At 42.4% G+C, this 17,480-nt stretch overlaps 1 protein-coding gene across 3 annotated transcripts in view; it reads left to right on the top strand.

Moving 5' to 3' along the window:
- SYCP2 (synaptonemal complex protein 2) overlaps positions 1-17,480 on the top strand; it is a 551,324-nt gene that overhangs the window by 277,955 nt on the left and 255,889 nt on the right. For all 3 annotated transcript variants that reach the window (XM_077252835.1, XM_077252834.1, XM_077252836.1), the window contains 2 exons: positions 8,780-8,854; positions 16,374-16,529. In XM_077252835.1, the coding sequence (XP_077108950.1) occupies positions 8,780-8,854; positions 16,374-16,529 (231 nt within the window). The remainder of the gene's footprint in view (positions 1-8,779; positions 8,855-16,373; positions 16,530-17,480) is intronic.

The following is a 17,480-nucleotide window of genomic DNA, read 5'->3' as shown; positions in this document are numbered from 1 at the left end:
TGAATTTCTTTTGGGGGAGGCGTTTATACCGTTCCGCGTTTGGTAAAATGGATAAAGCAGTTTTATTCTTCGTGTCAGTACGATTACAGTGATACCTCATTTATATCATTTTTTTATGTTTTGGCGCTTTTATACGATAAAAACTATTTTATAGAAAAAATAATTATCTTTGCATCGCTTTATTCTGAGAACTATAACTTTTTTTTTTTTTTATGACGCTGTATGGCAGCTCGTTTTTTGCGGGACAAGATGACGTTTTCAGCGGTACCATGGTTATTTATTGTTAGGGTTGGTGGAACGCACCGAATATATTTATTAGATGGGATAGGCGCGTTCGCAACCCGGGATCCACCGTGCAGTAAAGAACCTGCTGCTAAGTAAGGCGGCGAACCAAATCAGAATAAACAAACTGTTATTTCACAGAGCCCGTAGAAAAGAGAACGCTGTGCCCTGTTTAGCTCACAGGGGACACAGCTACTGTGTAGAGCCGACAGTGGTCATGCAGTCCAACCAACACGCAGCTCCTCTCCGGTGGAGCCGGAATTCTATCGGCTATTAGCCAGCCCGGAATTCACACATAAACTCCTCGCCGGAGGTGCCGGAATTCTAGGGGCTTATTTCAGCCGGGTCCCTGACTGCATACACAAAACTCCTCGCCGGAGGTGACAGCATTCTAGGGGCTTATTTCAGCCCGGTCCCTGACCACAGACACGACCACACTGGAGCTGAGCTCGTACATATTTGACACTAGCGCATGGCCGTGCGGTCATGAGAACCTTATATAGCTGCAGCACCTACAGGACCTTCCAAGAAGGACCAATGGAAAGCTGCCACAGAACTTGATCAGGTACAGGACCTTCCTGGAGGACCAATGGAAGTTGCTGCAGTACCTGAGCATGTGACCCTTGATCTCCACTGAGAGATCTTACCCTGGGCATGGTCAGTGTGTGCAAAGCAGGACTTAGTCCCAGAAAAGCCTGCTTGCCGCAGATCAGTGCAGGGTACAATAGCAGAGCCTGGAGAGACAGCAGTAACCCTTTGCACAGTATCAGACTCAGTGAGACACTGGGACCGACGTCTCCGCTGAGCAGGCTCCACTGCGGCCGATGCAGAATGGGACACCGCAGCAGACACGGCTCGAGATTCCCTCTGTGCAGCAGCGGGAACTCGACTCCTAACATTTATATCCGTCTTTTTGATCGCGTGTTATTCCACTTTTTGTTTGGCGGTATGATAGTAAAGCGTTGTTTTTTGCCTCGATACTAAATATGTGTACTTTTATTGTTTTTTTTTTATTTAGATAAAGAAATGTATTTATAAGAACAATATATATATATTTTTTTTAATTTTTTGGGGGATTTTTTTTTAATTTTTTTTTACACATGTGAATATTTTTTTTTTACACTATAACATTGCCCCGGGGGGGCATCGTGTTATAGTGTAAGATAGCTGATCTGACAGTTTGCACAGCACTCTGTCAGATCGGCGATCTGACGTGCACAGCTCCTCCAGGCTTCCCGGCGCCTGCTCTGAGCAGGTGCTGTGAAGCCACCTCCCTGCAGGACCCGGATGCCGCAGCCATTTTGGATCTGGGCCTGCTGCAGGGAGGAGGAGGTTAGAGACCCTCGGAGCAACGCGATCACAGCGCGTTGCTCCGGGGGTCTCAGGGAAGCATGCAGGGAGTCACCTCCCTGCGCGATGCTTCCCTATACCGCCGGAACCCTGCGATCATGTTTGATCGCGGTGTGCCGGGGGTTAATGTGCTGGGGGCGGTCCGTGACTGCTCCTGGCACATAGTGCTGGATGTCAGCTGACAATCGGCCGCGCTCCCCCCGTGTATATACCGTGTTCCTTCCATATTGCCATTTGAAATTTGTCTTTTATCATCACTATCGCTCTGACAATAATTGGTAGTTGCGAATCAAATTTGACAGCTGAATAGTGACCTACTGTTAGGCGCCAGTGCATTTTTTAAATAATTTTTTAAAATCCTTTTTGGTTGACAGTCTTGTCTATGCTGAAAGCGGATACAAGACCCCCCTGCAGACTCTGTGTCTTTCAGGAGGGTCAGACATGCCGCCAAATATTTTTCTCACCACTCCGAATTCAGAGAGATACTAGACAAAGAGTTTGTGCAACCTGAAAAACGCATGGAGGTTTTGTTAACTTTTCCAGTGGATCCTGTTGCCCCTAGTTCTCCTCTCCATCGGTAAATCCAGTGATATCTAGGGTATCAAGAACCATGGTCCTTACAATCTCTGATATAGCCTCTCTAAAGGAACACACAGACTGACAAGTGGAATCCACATTTGAAGCCATCAGCACGGCATTTTGTTCAGCTTTCTCTACTACGTCAGTTGCCAAGACAGTTACTGTCTATGCAAATAACCTGCGGCAAGGCTTCATATATGTGGCTTCAATGTCCGATTTGGCAGACCCCATAGATCAGATTTAACATGTTGGTAAGTATCTTTGCTATCCCTCTCTTGGAGCCGCCAGCTGTTCTGCTCAAGCTTCTACAACATTGTTGTCAAGTTTTGGAGTGCAGACCTTGCATCCAAATGATTTCTCACTAGCATTCCCTTCTGGATCTTTCACCTTTTTGGGGAAAAACTTGACAAGATTGTTTGGGAAGTCACAGGGTAAAAGTGCACCCTGCTCCCCCAGCCTAGATCTACTAAACCCTTGTCCAACCGAAAGCCACATCTGTTTTGCTCCTTTTGTCAGTACTTCTCTAACTGCCAAGTGAGGCCTACTGCCACTCAAGAAAAGAAGAGGCCATCCTTCTAGTTGCCTCCATCCTGACATCCATACATGCCTGATCACAGACCAATGGCATCAAATTTTCCTTCACATGACAGGACACCCCCACCCAGAAACCCTTTTCAGGTGGGTGGTTGTCTTCTCCTGTTTCGGCACATTTAACTTCCCACAGTCAAGAATGCCTTTATCAGGAAATTTGTCTCCTTCTTATACAAAATCGAATTCTGCACTTTTCTGCTTATTTTTCTATCCAGTCCTCCATTGGCGCCCTCTTTTGTTGTTTTTTTCCAAGCCATTTCCACGCTTCTCCATTCAGACATTATTGTTTTGGTTCCTTCTCAAGAATGTTTCAAGGGATTTTATTCAAACCATTTTTGTCACCCCCAAGAAGGATGGTTCTGTTCGCCCCAGCTGGACCTAAAGCTGCTGAACAAGTGTTCCTTACTTTGCCCGATGACATCTTTGTCAAGGCTCACTCTTAGGCCCCCTTCACATATCCATATAATACAGTTACCATAAAAACTGTACCAGTGACATCAGTGTTTTGGGTCAGTGTGCCATTAGTGAGCCATCGGTGTGTTATCTACAGTCATGGCCAAAAGTATTGACACCCCTGCAATTCTGTCAGATAATACTCAGTTTCTTCCTGAAAATGATTGCAAACACAAATTCTTTGGTATTATTATCTTCATTTAATTTGTCTTAAAAGAAAAAACACAAAAAGAATTGTCGTAAAGCCAAATTGGATATAATTCCACACCAAACATAAAAAAGGGGTGGACAAAAGTATTGGCACTGTTCGGAAAATCATGTGATGCTTCTCAGCCAGTTGACATGGATTAAAGTTGACTCAACCTCTGTCCTGTGTCCTTGTGTGTACCACATTGAGCATGGAAAAAAGAAAGAAGACCAAAGAACTGTCTGAGGACTTGATAAACCAAATTGTGAGGAAGCATGAGCAATCTCAAGGCTACAAGTCCATCTCCAAAGACCTGAATGTTCCTGTGTCTACCGTGCGCAGTGTCATCAAGAAGTTTAAAGCCCATGGCACTGTGGCTAACCTCCCTAGATGTGGACGGAAAATAAAAATTGACAAGAGATTTCAACGCAAGATTGTGTGGATGTTGGATAAAGAACCTCGACTAACATCCAAACAAGTTCAAGCTGCCCTGCAGTCCGAGGTTACAACAGTGTCAACCCGTGCTATCCGTCAGCGTCTGAATGAAAAGGGACTGTATGGTAGGAGACCCAGGAAGACCCCACTTCTTACCCCGAGACATAAAAAGGCCAGGCTGGAGTTTGCCAAAACTTACCTGAAAAAGCCTAAAACGTTTTGGAAGAATGTTCTCTGGTCAGATGAGACAAAAGTAGAGCTTTTTGGGCAAAGGCATCAACATAGAGTTTACATGAGAAAAAAAGAGGCATTAAAAGAAAAGAACACGGTCCCTACAGTCAAACATGGTGGAGGTTACCTGATGTTTTGGGGTTGCTTTGCTGCCTCTCGCACTGGACTGCTTGACCGTGTGCATGGCATTATGAAGTCTGAAGACTACCAACAAATTTTGCAGCATAATGTAGGGCCCAGTGTGAGAAAGCTGGGTCTCCCTCAGATGTCATGGGTCTTCCAGCAGGACAATGACCCAAAACACACTTCAAAAAGCACTAGAAAATGGTTTGAGAGAAAGCACTGGAGATTTCTAAAGGTGGCCAGCAATGAGTCCAGACCTGAATCCCATAGAACACCTGTGGAGAGATCTAAAAATGGCAGTTTGCAGAAGTCACCCTTCAAATATCAGGGACCTGGAGCAGTTTGCCAAAGAAGAATGGTCTAAAATTCCAGCAGAGCATTGTAAGAAACTGATTGATGGTTACCGGAAGCGGTTGGTCGCAGTTATTTTGGCTAAAGGTTGTGCAACCAAGTATTAGGCTGAGGGCGCCAATACTTTTGTCTGGCCCATTTTTGGAGTTTTGTGTGAAATGATCAATGTTTTGCTTTTTGCTTCATTCTCTTTTGTGTGTTTTCATTTAAGACAAATTAAATGAAGATAATAATACCAAAGAATTTGTGCTTGCAATCATTTTCAGGAAGAAACTGAGTATTATCTGACAGAATTGCAGCGGTGTCAATACGTCTGGCTATGACTGTATGTGCCATCCATTCTGGTATGTCTTAAGAAAAATCATTTCCAAAGCTTCTCCTATATCTTGCAATGTTAAACTATTACAGCACACGGATGCCATATGGATTTCATGCACGTGCTGTTTGTGTTTTAGGCTATGTGCACACGTTGCGGATTAGGCTTAGGAACTCCTGCTGCGAATTCTGCATCTCTTGGCAGAAAACGCAGGTGCGGATTTGTCATGTTTTTTGTGCGTTTTTGTTGCAGATTTTTTTGCGGATGTACTGCGTTTTTTACCCCTGCCGATTTCTATAATGGAATGGATACAAAAACGCTGCAGATCCGCAAAAAAGAAGTGACATGCTACTTATTTTAATCCGCACGGAATTTTCCGCACCATTAGCACAGCATTTTTTTTTTACCATTGATTTACATTGTACTGTAAATCACTTGCGGATCTGCAGCGTTTCTGCACCGCAAAAAACGCTGCTGATCCGCAGGAAATCTGCAATGTGTGCACATACCCTCACACCGACCCATGTACTTGTATTGACCCTTGCTGCTGGTAAATGATGGACAAATCTTTGTGTGGTTTGCAAATACTCATCCATGTCTTCAGCATCATAGATTATAATGGGTACGTGTGGTATCCATAAAAAAAACGGATGCTACATGTTTCTGAAAGAAGGAAATGTCATGGGGGCCTTACTAAGAGCCTCAAGAGCCTGCAAATCACACAGGACACACTGTCTCGATTCAGAGAGATCGTCGTCAACCAAAGTCTTCTGATCCCAGCACAGTGCCTCATCTTCCTGGCAATGCTGTTCAACATCATCGAAAGAAAAGTTTTTCTTCCAGAGGACAAAATGTTGGCGTTACATACTGTCATCCAACCTTTGAGCCATCCTTCGCCCCTTCCACCCTGCTGCTGTATATGTGTTCTATGCAAGATGATGGCAGCTATCGAGGTAATTCCATTTGCTGAGTTCCATAAATTCCTTAGGTTTTTCTGATCAGGTTGTACAGACATTGATTAAGGAAAAGATCTTCCGTTGATGCGAATTTCACGACGTCACCCCTATGTTTTTTCTCTACCGTTTTTCTCTCATTCCTGCAGTCGGGCCTTGAGTATGGCTTAGCCTTCACCTCCCTCAAGGGCCAGATCTCTACATGTCTATCCTTTTTCAGAAAGGTCTGATTTAAAAGCCTCAAATCAGGACTTTTCTTCACGATATGGCTCACTCAGAGCAATATCCCAGTCTGACTTTCTTTCCTGGTGGTGTTCCTGATGGCTGTGACTTCCATCAGGCAAATATCAGAACTAGGGTCTCTCCTCCATTTCTTGTCCTTCAACTAGGCAATGTGGTTTTGCATCCTATACCCTCTTTTTTCTTCCTTTCTTCCCAAGGTGATCTCTTCTTTCCATCTTAATCCAGAGATCGTTATGCTTTTTGCTCTGTCCTTCTCCCTCTCCATTGGATAAATCTCTACACAGTTTGAACTTGATTAGAGCTGTGCATCACTATCTGTCAGTGACAGCCACTTTACAGTGTTCAGATTCCCTATTTGTCCTCCCAGAAGGCCCTCTTAAAACTTTCTGCCTGTAAGATGACCATTGCTCTGTGGCTTTTGTCTGCCATTCTGGAAACTTGTAAGGTCAAGAATAAGGTGCCCCCGCCTGGGGTTAAAGCTAATTCCAGCTTGCAGGATGTCCATCATTGGGTTTCTAATTTGCAACTTTATAAGGCTACTAATTGGACTTCTGGCCTCACTTTCTTTTTCTTAATTTTACATGGTTCACACTGTCGCATCACCGGATGGGAATATGGGGAGAAAAGTGCTGAAAACAGTTTTCGCTCGTGTGACTACTGGAGCAACTTTCCTTACACATTCATTTATATTCCCACTTTTGGAAATGCTTTGGGACATCCCATAGCTTCCTGTGTCCCCCAATGTAGCTACCAAGCATAGAGGATTTTTGAACTTGCCATAAAGTCCCTTTTTTTGTACACTTCATTGAGGACACAGCACCCACCCTTTTTTCTTGTTGCCTTCTTGGGCGTGTGTTCATAAATTTTTTCTACTTTTCCTACTGCTTTCTCATTAGCGGAATAGCTTAATGCCATTAGGCGGGTATAACCTGCTGAGAAGAAGCCAACTTTTTTTCCTTCAGGTTGTAATTCTCAGTTTTAGCCTCCTGATGACAGCAGTGTAATCCTTGGTTTCCTGTGACCCCAATGCAGGCTACCAGAAATGGATTTTACAGTAAGTCCAAAAATCCCCTTTTTGAGTGTGTTTACATTTTTTATGGTCTTCATCATATGGTTTATGGTACAGTTCTATATCTTGAGTCATTCTGCATGCCGAAATACCAAATGTATACATTTAGTTTGCTTTCTCTTTTACATAAAACAGTATTTTTAGAGGCAAAATATTCTTTCGTTTTTTCATACTTTATTTTGAATTTTGTTTCAATTTTTACAATTTTTTTTCCTTTATTTTTTTGCTATATGTGACTTTAACCTTTACTTACCTGATTGCTCATGTGATATCCTCCAATACTTCTGTACAGCAGGTTATTAGATTTGTTAGTTTTACACTGACACTTATCCTGTTGTTAGACCCTGTTTATTGATGGGTCTTACAGCCCATCATATCTGGCTGACCCGTAGGCAGTTACCTTAATAATGTTCCCATTGTGGCGTAATAGTGTCCCTTATTCAATAATATTGTCCCTTAATGAACCCAATTAATAATAATGTCCCCCATACTGGCCCCTTCCTATAATAGCATCCCATTCTTGCCACCATCCTGTAATAATGTCCCTCATCCTAGGCCCCATCTTATAACAATGGCCCCCATTTTGTAATAATATCCCCCATCACGTAATTTTGGCCCCCCTCCTTACTCTCTTCACATGCATGAACACACACAAAAAAATGATTCTTGCCTGTCCTCGCTCTCACGACGTCCGGTGTCCTCTTCATGTGCTTCATAGCCAGAGTAGCAGGGATGGGCGGTGCATGACAGTGACGTCATAAGCCGGCCACATCGAGAATGCCTACCTCAGCTTCAGGCCTCTGATTGGCTTGTGACATGTATAGCGATAATGGAGTCCCTGGGGTTCTCTGTGCCGCAATACATTTCAGGTAAATGTGAATGCACATTCATCTGAAAATGGCAATGGCGTTGGCGGGCCCGCTTCTTCCCTGGGCCTGGTTATCATTACGCCTCTGGTCTCTGGTGCCACGCTTGCATGTTTGTCATCTCTGCGTTAGGCAGCATGCTCTGAATGTGGACTTTTTATTATCTTGAATTAAACTGAATTGTTTTATGGACTCCATGTGCTGCTGGATCTTTTCATTCTTTTGGCTTGCAAAAGAGGCTAAATTCTAGGTAGTTTCATGTACCCTGAGAATTCCCTGCAACAGAGCATTAAGCTGACATAATACAGTCAGGCTATACTCACACGGCATATCTTAGATCCTGGCGCAGCCCCTGAGTTTTCCTATGTGAGTTTCACCTGAGAAAAACGGGTTGTTGGTCTGAAGCAGCTTCGCCAGCGGGTTTGCCATCATTCTTACAGCTTTCTTGCACCTTTTGCTCTACACTCTCGGATGCTGCCCCAAAGTATGGGCATACCACTTCAGAGTTTCCAAATCCTAACACAGATAAAAGAACTGCCATAAGACAGAACCTTTGCACAGTATTATCATTTTGACATTGCTGTGCATTATGTTCATTTTATGGGGGGCTTTTTTGGTGGGCGGGATCCACCTGAAAAAGACACCATGTGAATATAACCTTATAGGTCCATACATTTTGCTCTATTTTTAAAAAAAATACCAATAAACCCCTTTAAATTATGAAATAACACACATATTAATTATCTACAGGGTTTTGTAAAGAAGCATTCTGTGTCAGTAGCAAAAACGGCAGTGCATATTGTCTTTGATGAAAGTGGATCCCAGGTAATTATTACTTTAATGAAATGTGGAGAGTTTCAATTGTATTGTGCTTTTTGGAAGCTTCCATAGTTCTTTCTGCTTTGAAAGAAAAACATTCTTAGTAGTTTTACTTTGTCACTTTGCAAGTTTGCAAAGTTTTGATATTTAAAGACTTTCTGTTGTATCCAAGCCTTCCTTTCAAATGATAAGAGTGTCTAGCTTTGCTCACATGTGCACCTTAGGGAACTTTGTTGTTTACTAACAGGCTGTGTTTATTTTATTTCACAACATCTTTCATTTTAAAGACACCCACACATATTTTTAATGACCTGTCCTTTTGGTATGTATACAAATTCAAAACTGCGATGACACCTCAAATGACAAATTTAAAAAAATGTGATTTTGCTCTTACCATAAAATCTATTTTTATTGTTTAATAAATTATTGTTTTATAAATTATAAATTAATTTTGTTTTAGTAAAAACAGCAGGAAAGTACCAACAAGAACTCAGCCAGGGAAACTCAAAACTGTCCCAAGAAAAAAATATATAAAAGGGTTGATAAAGTGTCTTCCAAAGTATTCAATAAGGAAGGAATTTTACAGTAACTACAAAAATCCAATTGGATTGAAGCACAGTGTCTTCCTTCAACCAGAGGCCATGAGTGGTATCGAAGGCCTGGCATCAGTCATCACCACCACCATCCAATAAAGAGGGAGTAAGGATTAGTGCCAGCAACAACCACTAAAGGTCTGAAATGATCAGACAAAGGAAGCGAATAAGAGGATCCAAGGAGAGCATCTAATTAGTTCAACTGAACATGAGGGAAATGTTATTTATTAATATTTTTCTATAGTATGGCTATCTGGATTAAAAAGATAATCAAAGTTTCAAAATTGCAAAAATTTTTTAATTTTTGTAAAATTTCTTATATTTTTATAAATAAACTCAGAAAATATCTACATAAATTTACCATTATCATAAAGTACAATGTGTCACTAAAAAACATTCTCAAAATCGATGGGATATGTTGAAGCATTCCAGAGTTATTCCCACATAAAGTAGCACTGGTCAGATTTCAAAAATTTTACCCGGTCACTAAGGGACAAGTATGGGCCTGGCCAAGGTGTCTTTTTTGATGATAGTGAATTGGTTGGAATAGAACCCCTGAAACTACTTCAGCTGTGAAGAATGCTCTGAGGATGCTGAAGAGGATCTATCAAGGGAAAGCCTGGCTCTCCTTCAAGATTGAAGCCACGTTCACACGCTGCGGGTTCCTCTGCGGGTTAATCCCGCAGCGGAATTGAAAATCTGCAGGGCAAAACCGCTGCGGTTATCCCTGCAGATTTATCGCGGTTTGTTCCGCGGTTTCCGCTGCGGGATTACTCCTGTACTATTGATGCTGCATATGCAGCAATATGCAGCATCAATAGTAATGTAAAAAATAATAAAAATTGGCTATACTCACCCTCTGACGTCGCGATCTCCCCGGCGCTGCAAGCGGCTGTGCCGACAAGGACCTTCGTGACGTCACGGTCATGTGACCGCGGCGTCATCACGGTCATGTGACCGCGACGTCACCACAGGTCCTGTTCGGCACAGCAACTGAGACCGGACGCCGCGGGCAGAGCAGAGAGGTGAGTATAGCATGATTTTTTATTTTAATTCTTTTTTTTTTACACCCAAATATGGTTCCCAGGGCCTGGAGGAGAGTCTCCTCTCCTCCACCCCGGGTACCACCCGCACATTATCCGCTTAACTTCCCGCAACGTGGGCACAGCCCCATGCGGGAAGTTAGCAGTTCAATGCATTTCTATGGGTGCAGAATCGCTGCGATTCTGCACCAAGAAGTGACATGGTCCTTCTTTTTTTCTGCAGAAAATCCGCGCGGATTTTCCACAGAAAAAAAGGATCGTCGGCACAGCGGGTTTTGTTTTCCATTAGGTTACATTGTACTGTAACCTACATGGAAAAAGGATGCGGACCCGCAGCTGCAAAACAGCTGCGGGTCCGCAGCAAAACCCGCAGCGTGTGAACATAGCCTGACAGTGGGGAGCTGGAGGAGAATAATAGCCATATAGCCTCGACGAATCCCACTTTAGCAGTAATCTGAGGCTGCTTATGCAACATTTCTATCATAATTTGTTTCCTAAAGCCTGGCCAATGGACCTGGCCCCATTGGGAGGGCTCATTTTCTGAAGAAGTTTCCTGATTATTCCTGGTGTTAAGGTATTTAGAACATATTGAGCTTGGCTGACCTCATGCAAGATGGTTATCGCAAAAGAAACGCAAAATAAGAGACCGCTTGTACCATGTGTTGCAGAGGGAGCCTTAAGTTTAGGCCCTCAACTTAGGAGGGCCTAAACTGGCATAAAGAGTAAGAAGAAATATCCCAGAAGGGAAGCTGTCAGACTCCATATATAACCAGAGGAAAAATCATGAATGAGGGCTTAGTGAGGAAAATGCAACAGCGATTCAGAGCTTTATCCCCTAATGGTGTGCAGCGGCATAGATGAGGACCCCAAGTGTGTCTCCTAGTGAAGTGAGACATTTTTGACAGGCCGATGAACTATTCCTCTTCAAAAACTTACAATGGAAAGTGACAGGGCAATAGCAGTAGCTTTCTGAAATGAGCTTGAGTGAAGGGCGCTTGGTCAGCATACAGCAGAGTTATGGAGAAAGTGAGGGGGGTGTGACCTTTCACGTGATAGGGACTTAAAAAGGGAGAGCTTACAGCCAATATAGTCATCTTTGGCATGTAGGCCATTGGAAGATTCCCAAAGGTGGGGAAAGTGATTGGATAGGGTGTTCCGCTTGGCTATTTCCACACAAGTCTTGCCCCTTATGCTATTCTTTGCATTTGTTAGTTCACTTAGAGCCCTTTTATCTCCTCAACTTGCTCTCTTTATAAGATATCTATATCTTACTTGCAGTCTATCAGGTTGCACTTTTGCCACAATACACTTGGTATTTTGGTATTTTCCTGATACACTGCATAGAAATATGTGCAATTTTGCACCCTCTCAGTTGTGCTCTCCTGTTTATACTGCATCCTTTATTTGTTAGGCTGCACTTCTGCAGCTAGCCACTTGACGTCTTTTTATTGCAGTTTTTTCTTTCTTGACAGTATTTTCTGATTTGGAGATATCAAGCACATAATCTTATGGAGTAGTCTTCTGTTTAACAGCCTCCTTTTACCTGTTTTTATTATTTTTTTTTACTAATAAACATTTATGTTTTACTTGGACGCTATACTCCTATTGCCCTATAGGTTTTTTGGAGTGTAGGCAGCAGGAAGGTGCCTAAAGATGGAGAAAGTGATTGGATGGCCAACACACACTAAGGAAGACTGACTGGGGTTACCACCAAACTAAATGAATGGCCCTAAAAGAGTTCTACCAGCTCTAGAAGAAATTGTATTTTTGTACTTACCATGAAATCTCTTCTTCTCTGAATACATTGCGGGACAGAGAACCATCGGAATAATTCCAGCAACCTAGAGGCTGACAGAAGAAAAGAAGTTATGGCTCCACTGGGTTGGCTATACTCTGTTCTCAGACAGATCTATGTTAGGTACCAAAAGCGGGAGGAGAGCAAAATAATAATCTGTAACAACCAGGAAACAGTGTGACAAAAGAACTCACCCAAAGGCAATATGAACTGATCCGAGTAAGGTTTCACTTAAGAACAGGCTTGAATCTGTGTCCCACAATGAGAAAAGGAACAAAAGTAAGTACTAAAATCTAATTTTCCTAATAAATTATGTGGATACAGATCCATGGTACTTTCTACCATGAGGGTGGGCAATACAGAAAACTAACCATGCATATTGCATGGCACACCGTTGCCTACAATACCTTACACTCCAATCTAACATTAGCAGAGGCTACAAACCGATGCCCAAGTAGTAGATTTGCTAACTAGATACCTAACCTCCTGTGATGACTGGGTGATAACACGAAAGTAAGCAGCTTTACCTTCAACTTGTTGGCTTCCAGTCGTAAATGAAATCCAGATAAAAAACCCTGTAAGGTCCAACAGGAAGCATACTACACAATGCTAGAGGACTTTCATAAATTAGGATTATCCTAATAGCTCTGACCAAACCAGACAAGGAATTTGTTTGGAAAAATAAACAGGGGGAAAAGTACAATATCCTCAAGTATGTAAAGGAAAAAAACTACCCTAGATGAAAAAATAACTGCCAAGCACTTACAACCACACTGTCTGTCCTGATTATGAATGAGGAAGTGGTCTGCAGGAGAATACGAAAAACATAGAAATTCTGCAGGTTACCAGAGGTTAAGGGTACCAGAAGTCATACAGAGATACCTGTCAGTCACTGATAGGACCGCCCACTAAACTGAAAATCTCAGAAAGAGCAGAGGTTTAAGTGACTAAAATGCAAGTTATTCTGAACAAAACTGTATATCAATATACGCAGCTCCCCCTGCTCTATATCATGATGCCTGCACATTGGACTGCATTTCCATGGTGACAGTTTGTCTTGAAGTCAAGGATGGGTGTAAAGGTACCTTCACACTAAACAACTTTCCAACGAGAACGACAACGATCCGTGACGTTGCAGCGTCCTGGATAGCTATCTCGTTGAGTTTGACACGCAGCAGCGATCTGGATCCCGCTGTTATTTTGCTGGTCGGAGCTAGAAGTCTGGAACTTTATTTGGTCGCTAGATCGGCGTGTATCGTCATGTTTGACAGCAAAAGCAACGATGTCAGCAATGTTTTTACATGGAGCGTGAACGATAAGTGAGTTGCCGTTACGTCACTGGATCGCTCCTGCATCGTTCTGGAGTTGCTGTGTTTGACGTCTCTACAGCGACCTAACAGCGACGCTCCAGCGATCTAGTTTAGGTCGGATCGTTGTCTATATCGCTGGAGCGTCGCTTAGTGTAACGGTACCTTAACTGAGCTGACCTTGGAAACAGCAAACAGGTTGGAGTAGTAACCATGAAACCATTCCTAGCCTGGAATGAGAATGAAACCTTTGAGTTGGACTATGTGAGTGGCTAGGAAGGGATTATTTGAATGGCTTGAAAGGGAATATGTGAATGGCTTGGAACAAAAGGCTGACACATAAGGTAGACCCCTAAGAAGAATTGAGAGATAGAACCAGCTTGGGTTCAAGAACTAGAGCTCTATCCTGTAGATTTTGGATAGTAATTCCCTTACCTAGGTGTCATCTGTGGAAGCAAGCTTTGTCTCTGAAAGAGAGCGGACATTCCACCCAACCAAAAGGAGGTTGTGGGTGAGGAAAGACTTTCACAAACAAGGGTATCTGTAAGCTTAGCAGTTTTGAAGTAGGCATACCAGGAAATTTCAGCTAAAATGAAGGCTCTACCAGGATCAAAATAACTGGAGAACTACTGATCATCTTGAGAATAGCTTCAAAAGGAGAGTGACAGCAGAATGGCTGTGAGCTTCTATGGTTTGGAAGAAGAATTTAATTAATTCCCACTGTGGCCTCTGAGATTATGTCCAGCCTACTCCCTACACATAGTATGCCAGAAATTCCTATTTGGACACTGTATAAGTTGCTCATGGTCTAAATTGAACAGAAGCAGAACAGGTTGTTGCACTAGTTGTATGTCATGCTGACTGAACAGAAGCCTCAAAGAAAAATAGAGGCATGCAGCCACGTAGACAAGACTTAATGTCACTGTAGATCAGGCCATAAATTAGGTTGTACAGGTATTAGTGACTTAAAAGGTGGCAAAACCAGAAGCCTGCTGCTGACACAAGACTACATTAAAAGATTGTCAGTCTTCTCATTCAGCAGATAACTGATTGACAGGGCATCAGATAAAGGCAAGGTTGTGGCTCTGGAGAAATTAATGACCTGAGGACCAACAGCTGGTGGTGTAGATCCGTAAGGATTTGTACCTGAAAGGAATTCCTAGGGTTCTGAACAAATGCAGGGCAAGGCAGGAACCACAGAGGTAGCCCAGTTTACCACATGATAAATGATACTCACAGTGAGAGCATACAAATTTATTTTACTCACATGTGTAGCACCATTAATCAATACCCCACAGGGTCTCCCCCTCACTAGTCTCACACAGAGAAGAAAGGGAGACCTCTGAGCGACTTATGATATCCGTGGCACTACCAGTGAGTTTCCAGTAGGGTGATATTCATGTTGTATACTCCCTGGTCCAGGATTAGGTGGTGGACAGCTAGCCAACTGAGAGACCGGCGTTGTACCCACTGGTCTTCATGAGGGTGAGCGCTGGAGTCAGACTCTTCTGATTTATTAAGAGGTGCACGCCTGTTCATGAATCATGAGCTTCGGATGAGTGTCATGCACCTTTCTGTTCACCTTGCCACAAATTCGACTCCGGTCCCAGCTGTAGTAAGTTTTGTGGCTTAGCGAACACTGCCAATCGTAATGAATTTGACGAGGTGCCATGGCCAAAGGCCCAGCTCCACCCCTTTTTTGTCAGAACTGAAAGAACCTGATTCGAGACAGTCGAAAGTCACAAAATGTTGGCGTATTTTCAAATTGCGCCTGAATTTTCTATTTTTCAAAGCTTTTACGCTACATTTCTGATGTGAAAGCTTTGATGCATTAGCCCTTTGTTTCTTTCTAGAGACAGGGCCTATAACCATGGTAGTGTGTCCACCAATGTTATTAAAGAAGTATTCCCATCGAAGTTTTTATTCTCTTAGTAAATGGCAGTCATATAGCTTTGTGTACTTACAATTACTCATTTTGCCTTTCTACCCATTAATTTGTCTGTTTTCTCAGCTCTATGTAGAAACAGTTTCTTTTTCCTGCATGAATCATTCCATCTTCAGCTCCTGACCCAGTTGCTCTCTCCTCCACCTGTCAGGGAATTTTGCAGTGACTTACTCAAGGAAAATTGACCACCTGTTTCTACATGGAGCATAGAAGCCAGTCTGTTTAAAATCATGTGTTATAAACCTAATGGAAAAGAGAAAAAAATAACGGGGTAGAAGGGAAAAATTAGAAATTGGAAGTACACAGTGCCATATAATATGATGTTTATAGTACATTAAGAGAATAACAATTTTAATGGTCGGAGTGCTTCTTTAATAAGAATTTTTTTTAGTCCAGGGCACCAAAAGTTGTGACTATCCAGTTTGTCATCTATATCTTGGTTAAATTGAAAATTGTCCTGTCGCAAAGAAAGATACCAGAAAAGCGTCATGGTCTTCTTTGTTCCTTTCTGAGATCAACAATTGTCTTCATGCTTAAATGGCAGGTGTATGAACAAGGTTGGGGGTTGTTGGATTTTAACTTGCCCTGTACTTTTATAGCACTGGTCACCATACTTTCATATGGCCACATTAAGGAATGTCTTCTAGTTCAGCACTTTTACTCAATTGTATGATTAGTTCATAGAGTGAGCACTGTAGTAAAATGTTGCTGTTATCCTGATGGCTGATACAGATTTTAGGATGCCATGGTTACTACTGGGATATTGTTTTTTTCAGGTTTGTAGAGGTCAATGATCAAGCACATTTTTTTTACTCTCTTTGTAACTATTGAACTTGTTTTAGTGTCTCATTCCTGAAAGCCAAGGATCCATTGCTTCTTCAAAGGAAGTGACAGTGATTGAAACCCGTGATATTGGTATGAGAAAACAGCCTCCTTTATATACACCAATTCTCAACCAACAAATTTGTAAGGAGTTCAGTTCCAGAAACCATGCCAAGGTATCAACTTTGTTGTTAAGTGTGTCATCGTCAACATAAGAGTGGGGGATGTTTGTAAACAAAAGCAAAATAAGCAAATGTTACCAAAAATTTCAGTTTATAAAGTAATCTTGGCCAAACCAACACGAAACCAATACTTTTAAAGGGAACCTGTCACCCCCAAAATCGAAGATGAGCTAAGCCCACCGTCATCAGGGGCTTATCTACAGCATTCTGTAATGCTGTAGATAAGCCCCCGATGTATCCTGAAAGATGAGAAAAAGAGGTTAGATTATACTCACCTATGGGCGGTCCCGGTTCTGTTCTGGTCCAATGGGCCTCCCATCTTCTTACGATGACGTCCTCTTCTTGTCTTCAGGCTGCGGCTCTGGCGTATTTTGTCTGCCCTGTTGAGGGCAGATCAAAGTACTGCAGTGCGCAGGCGCCGGGCCTTTCTGACCTTTCCCTGCGCCTGCGCAATGCAGTACTTTGCTCTGCCCTCAAATCTATGTTCAGTAAATGCACTCAGTACTCAGTCGGGGCTCCTCTTGCATCAATTACTGCATCAATGCGGCGTGGTATGGAGGCGTTCAGCCTGTGGACTTGGACAGGTGCCAAGTTCTGCTGGAAAATGAAATTTCCATCTCCAAAAATCTTCAGTATTTGGTCAGTATTTCACATCAGTATTTATAATCCAAAATCAGGAATGGAACAATCAAACGAAAAGTATAACAGAAACATGTTACAACTTGTATAATTTACATGTATAATATGTATATTTATATATGTATATATATACTGTATAATATATATATGTATATAACATGTATACTGTACATGTATAATAGAAACATGTCACAACATATCAACCACTGTTAATAAATGTACTAAATTTCTTTCCCTTTCTACCACACTTACTCTCATCATGCTGACATACGCTCTAACAGTTTTGGCTCCATTACTCCTCACTCT

Source organism: Ranitomeya variabilis, chromosome 4 (genome assembly GCF_051348905.1).
Source record: "Ranitomeya variabilis isolate aRanVar5 chromosome 4, aRanVar5.hap1, whole genome shotgun sequence".
NCBI classification, from domain to species: domain Eukaryota; kingdom Metazoa; phylum Chordata; class Amphibia; order Anura; family Dendrobatidae; genus Ranitomeya; species Ranitomeya variabilis.
This window is presented reverse-complemented; position numbering and strand designations above follow the sequence as displayed.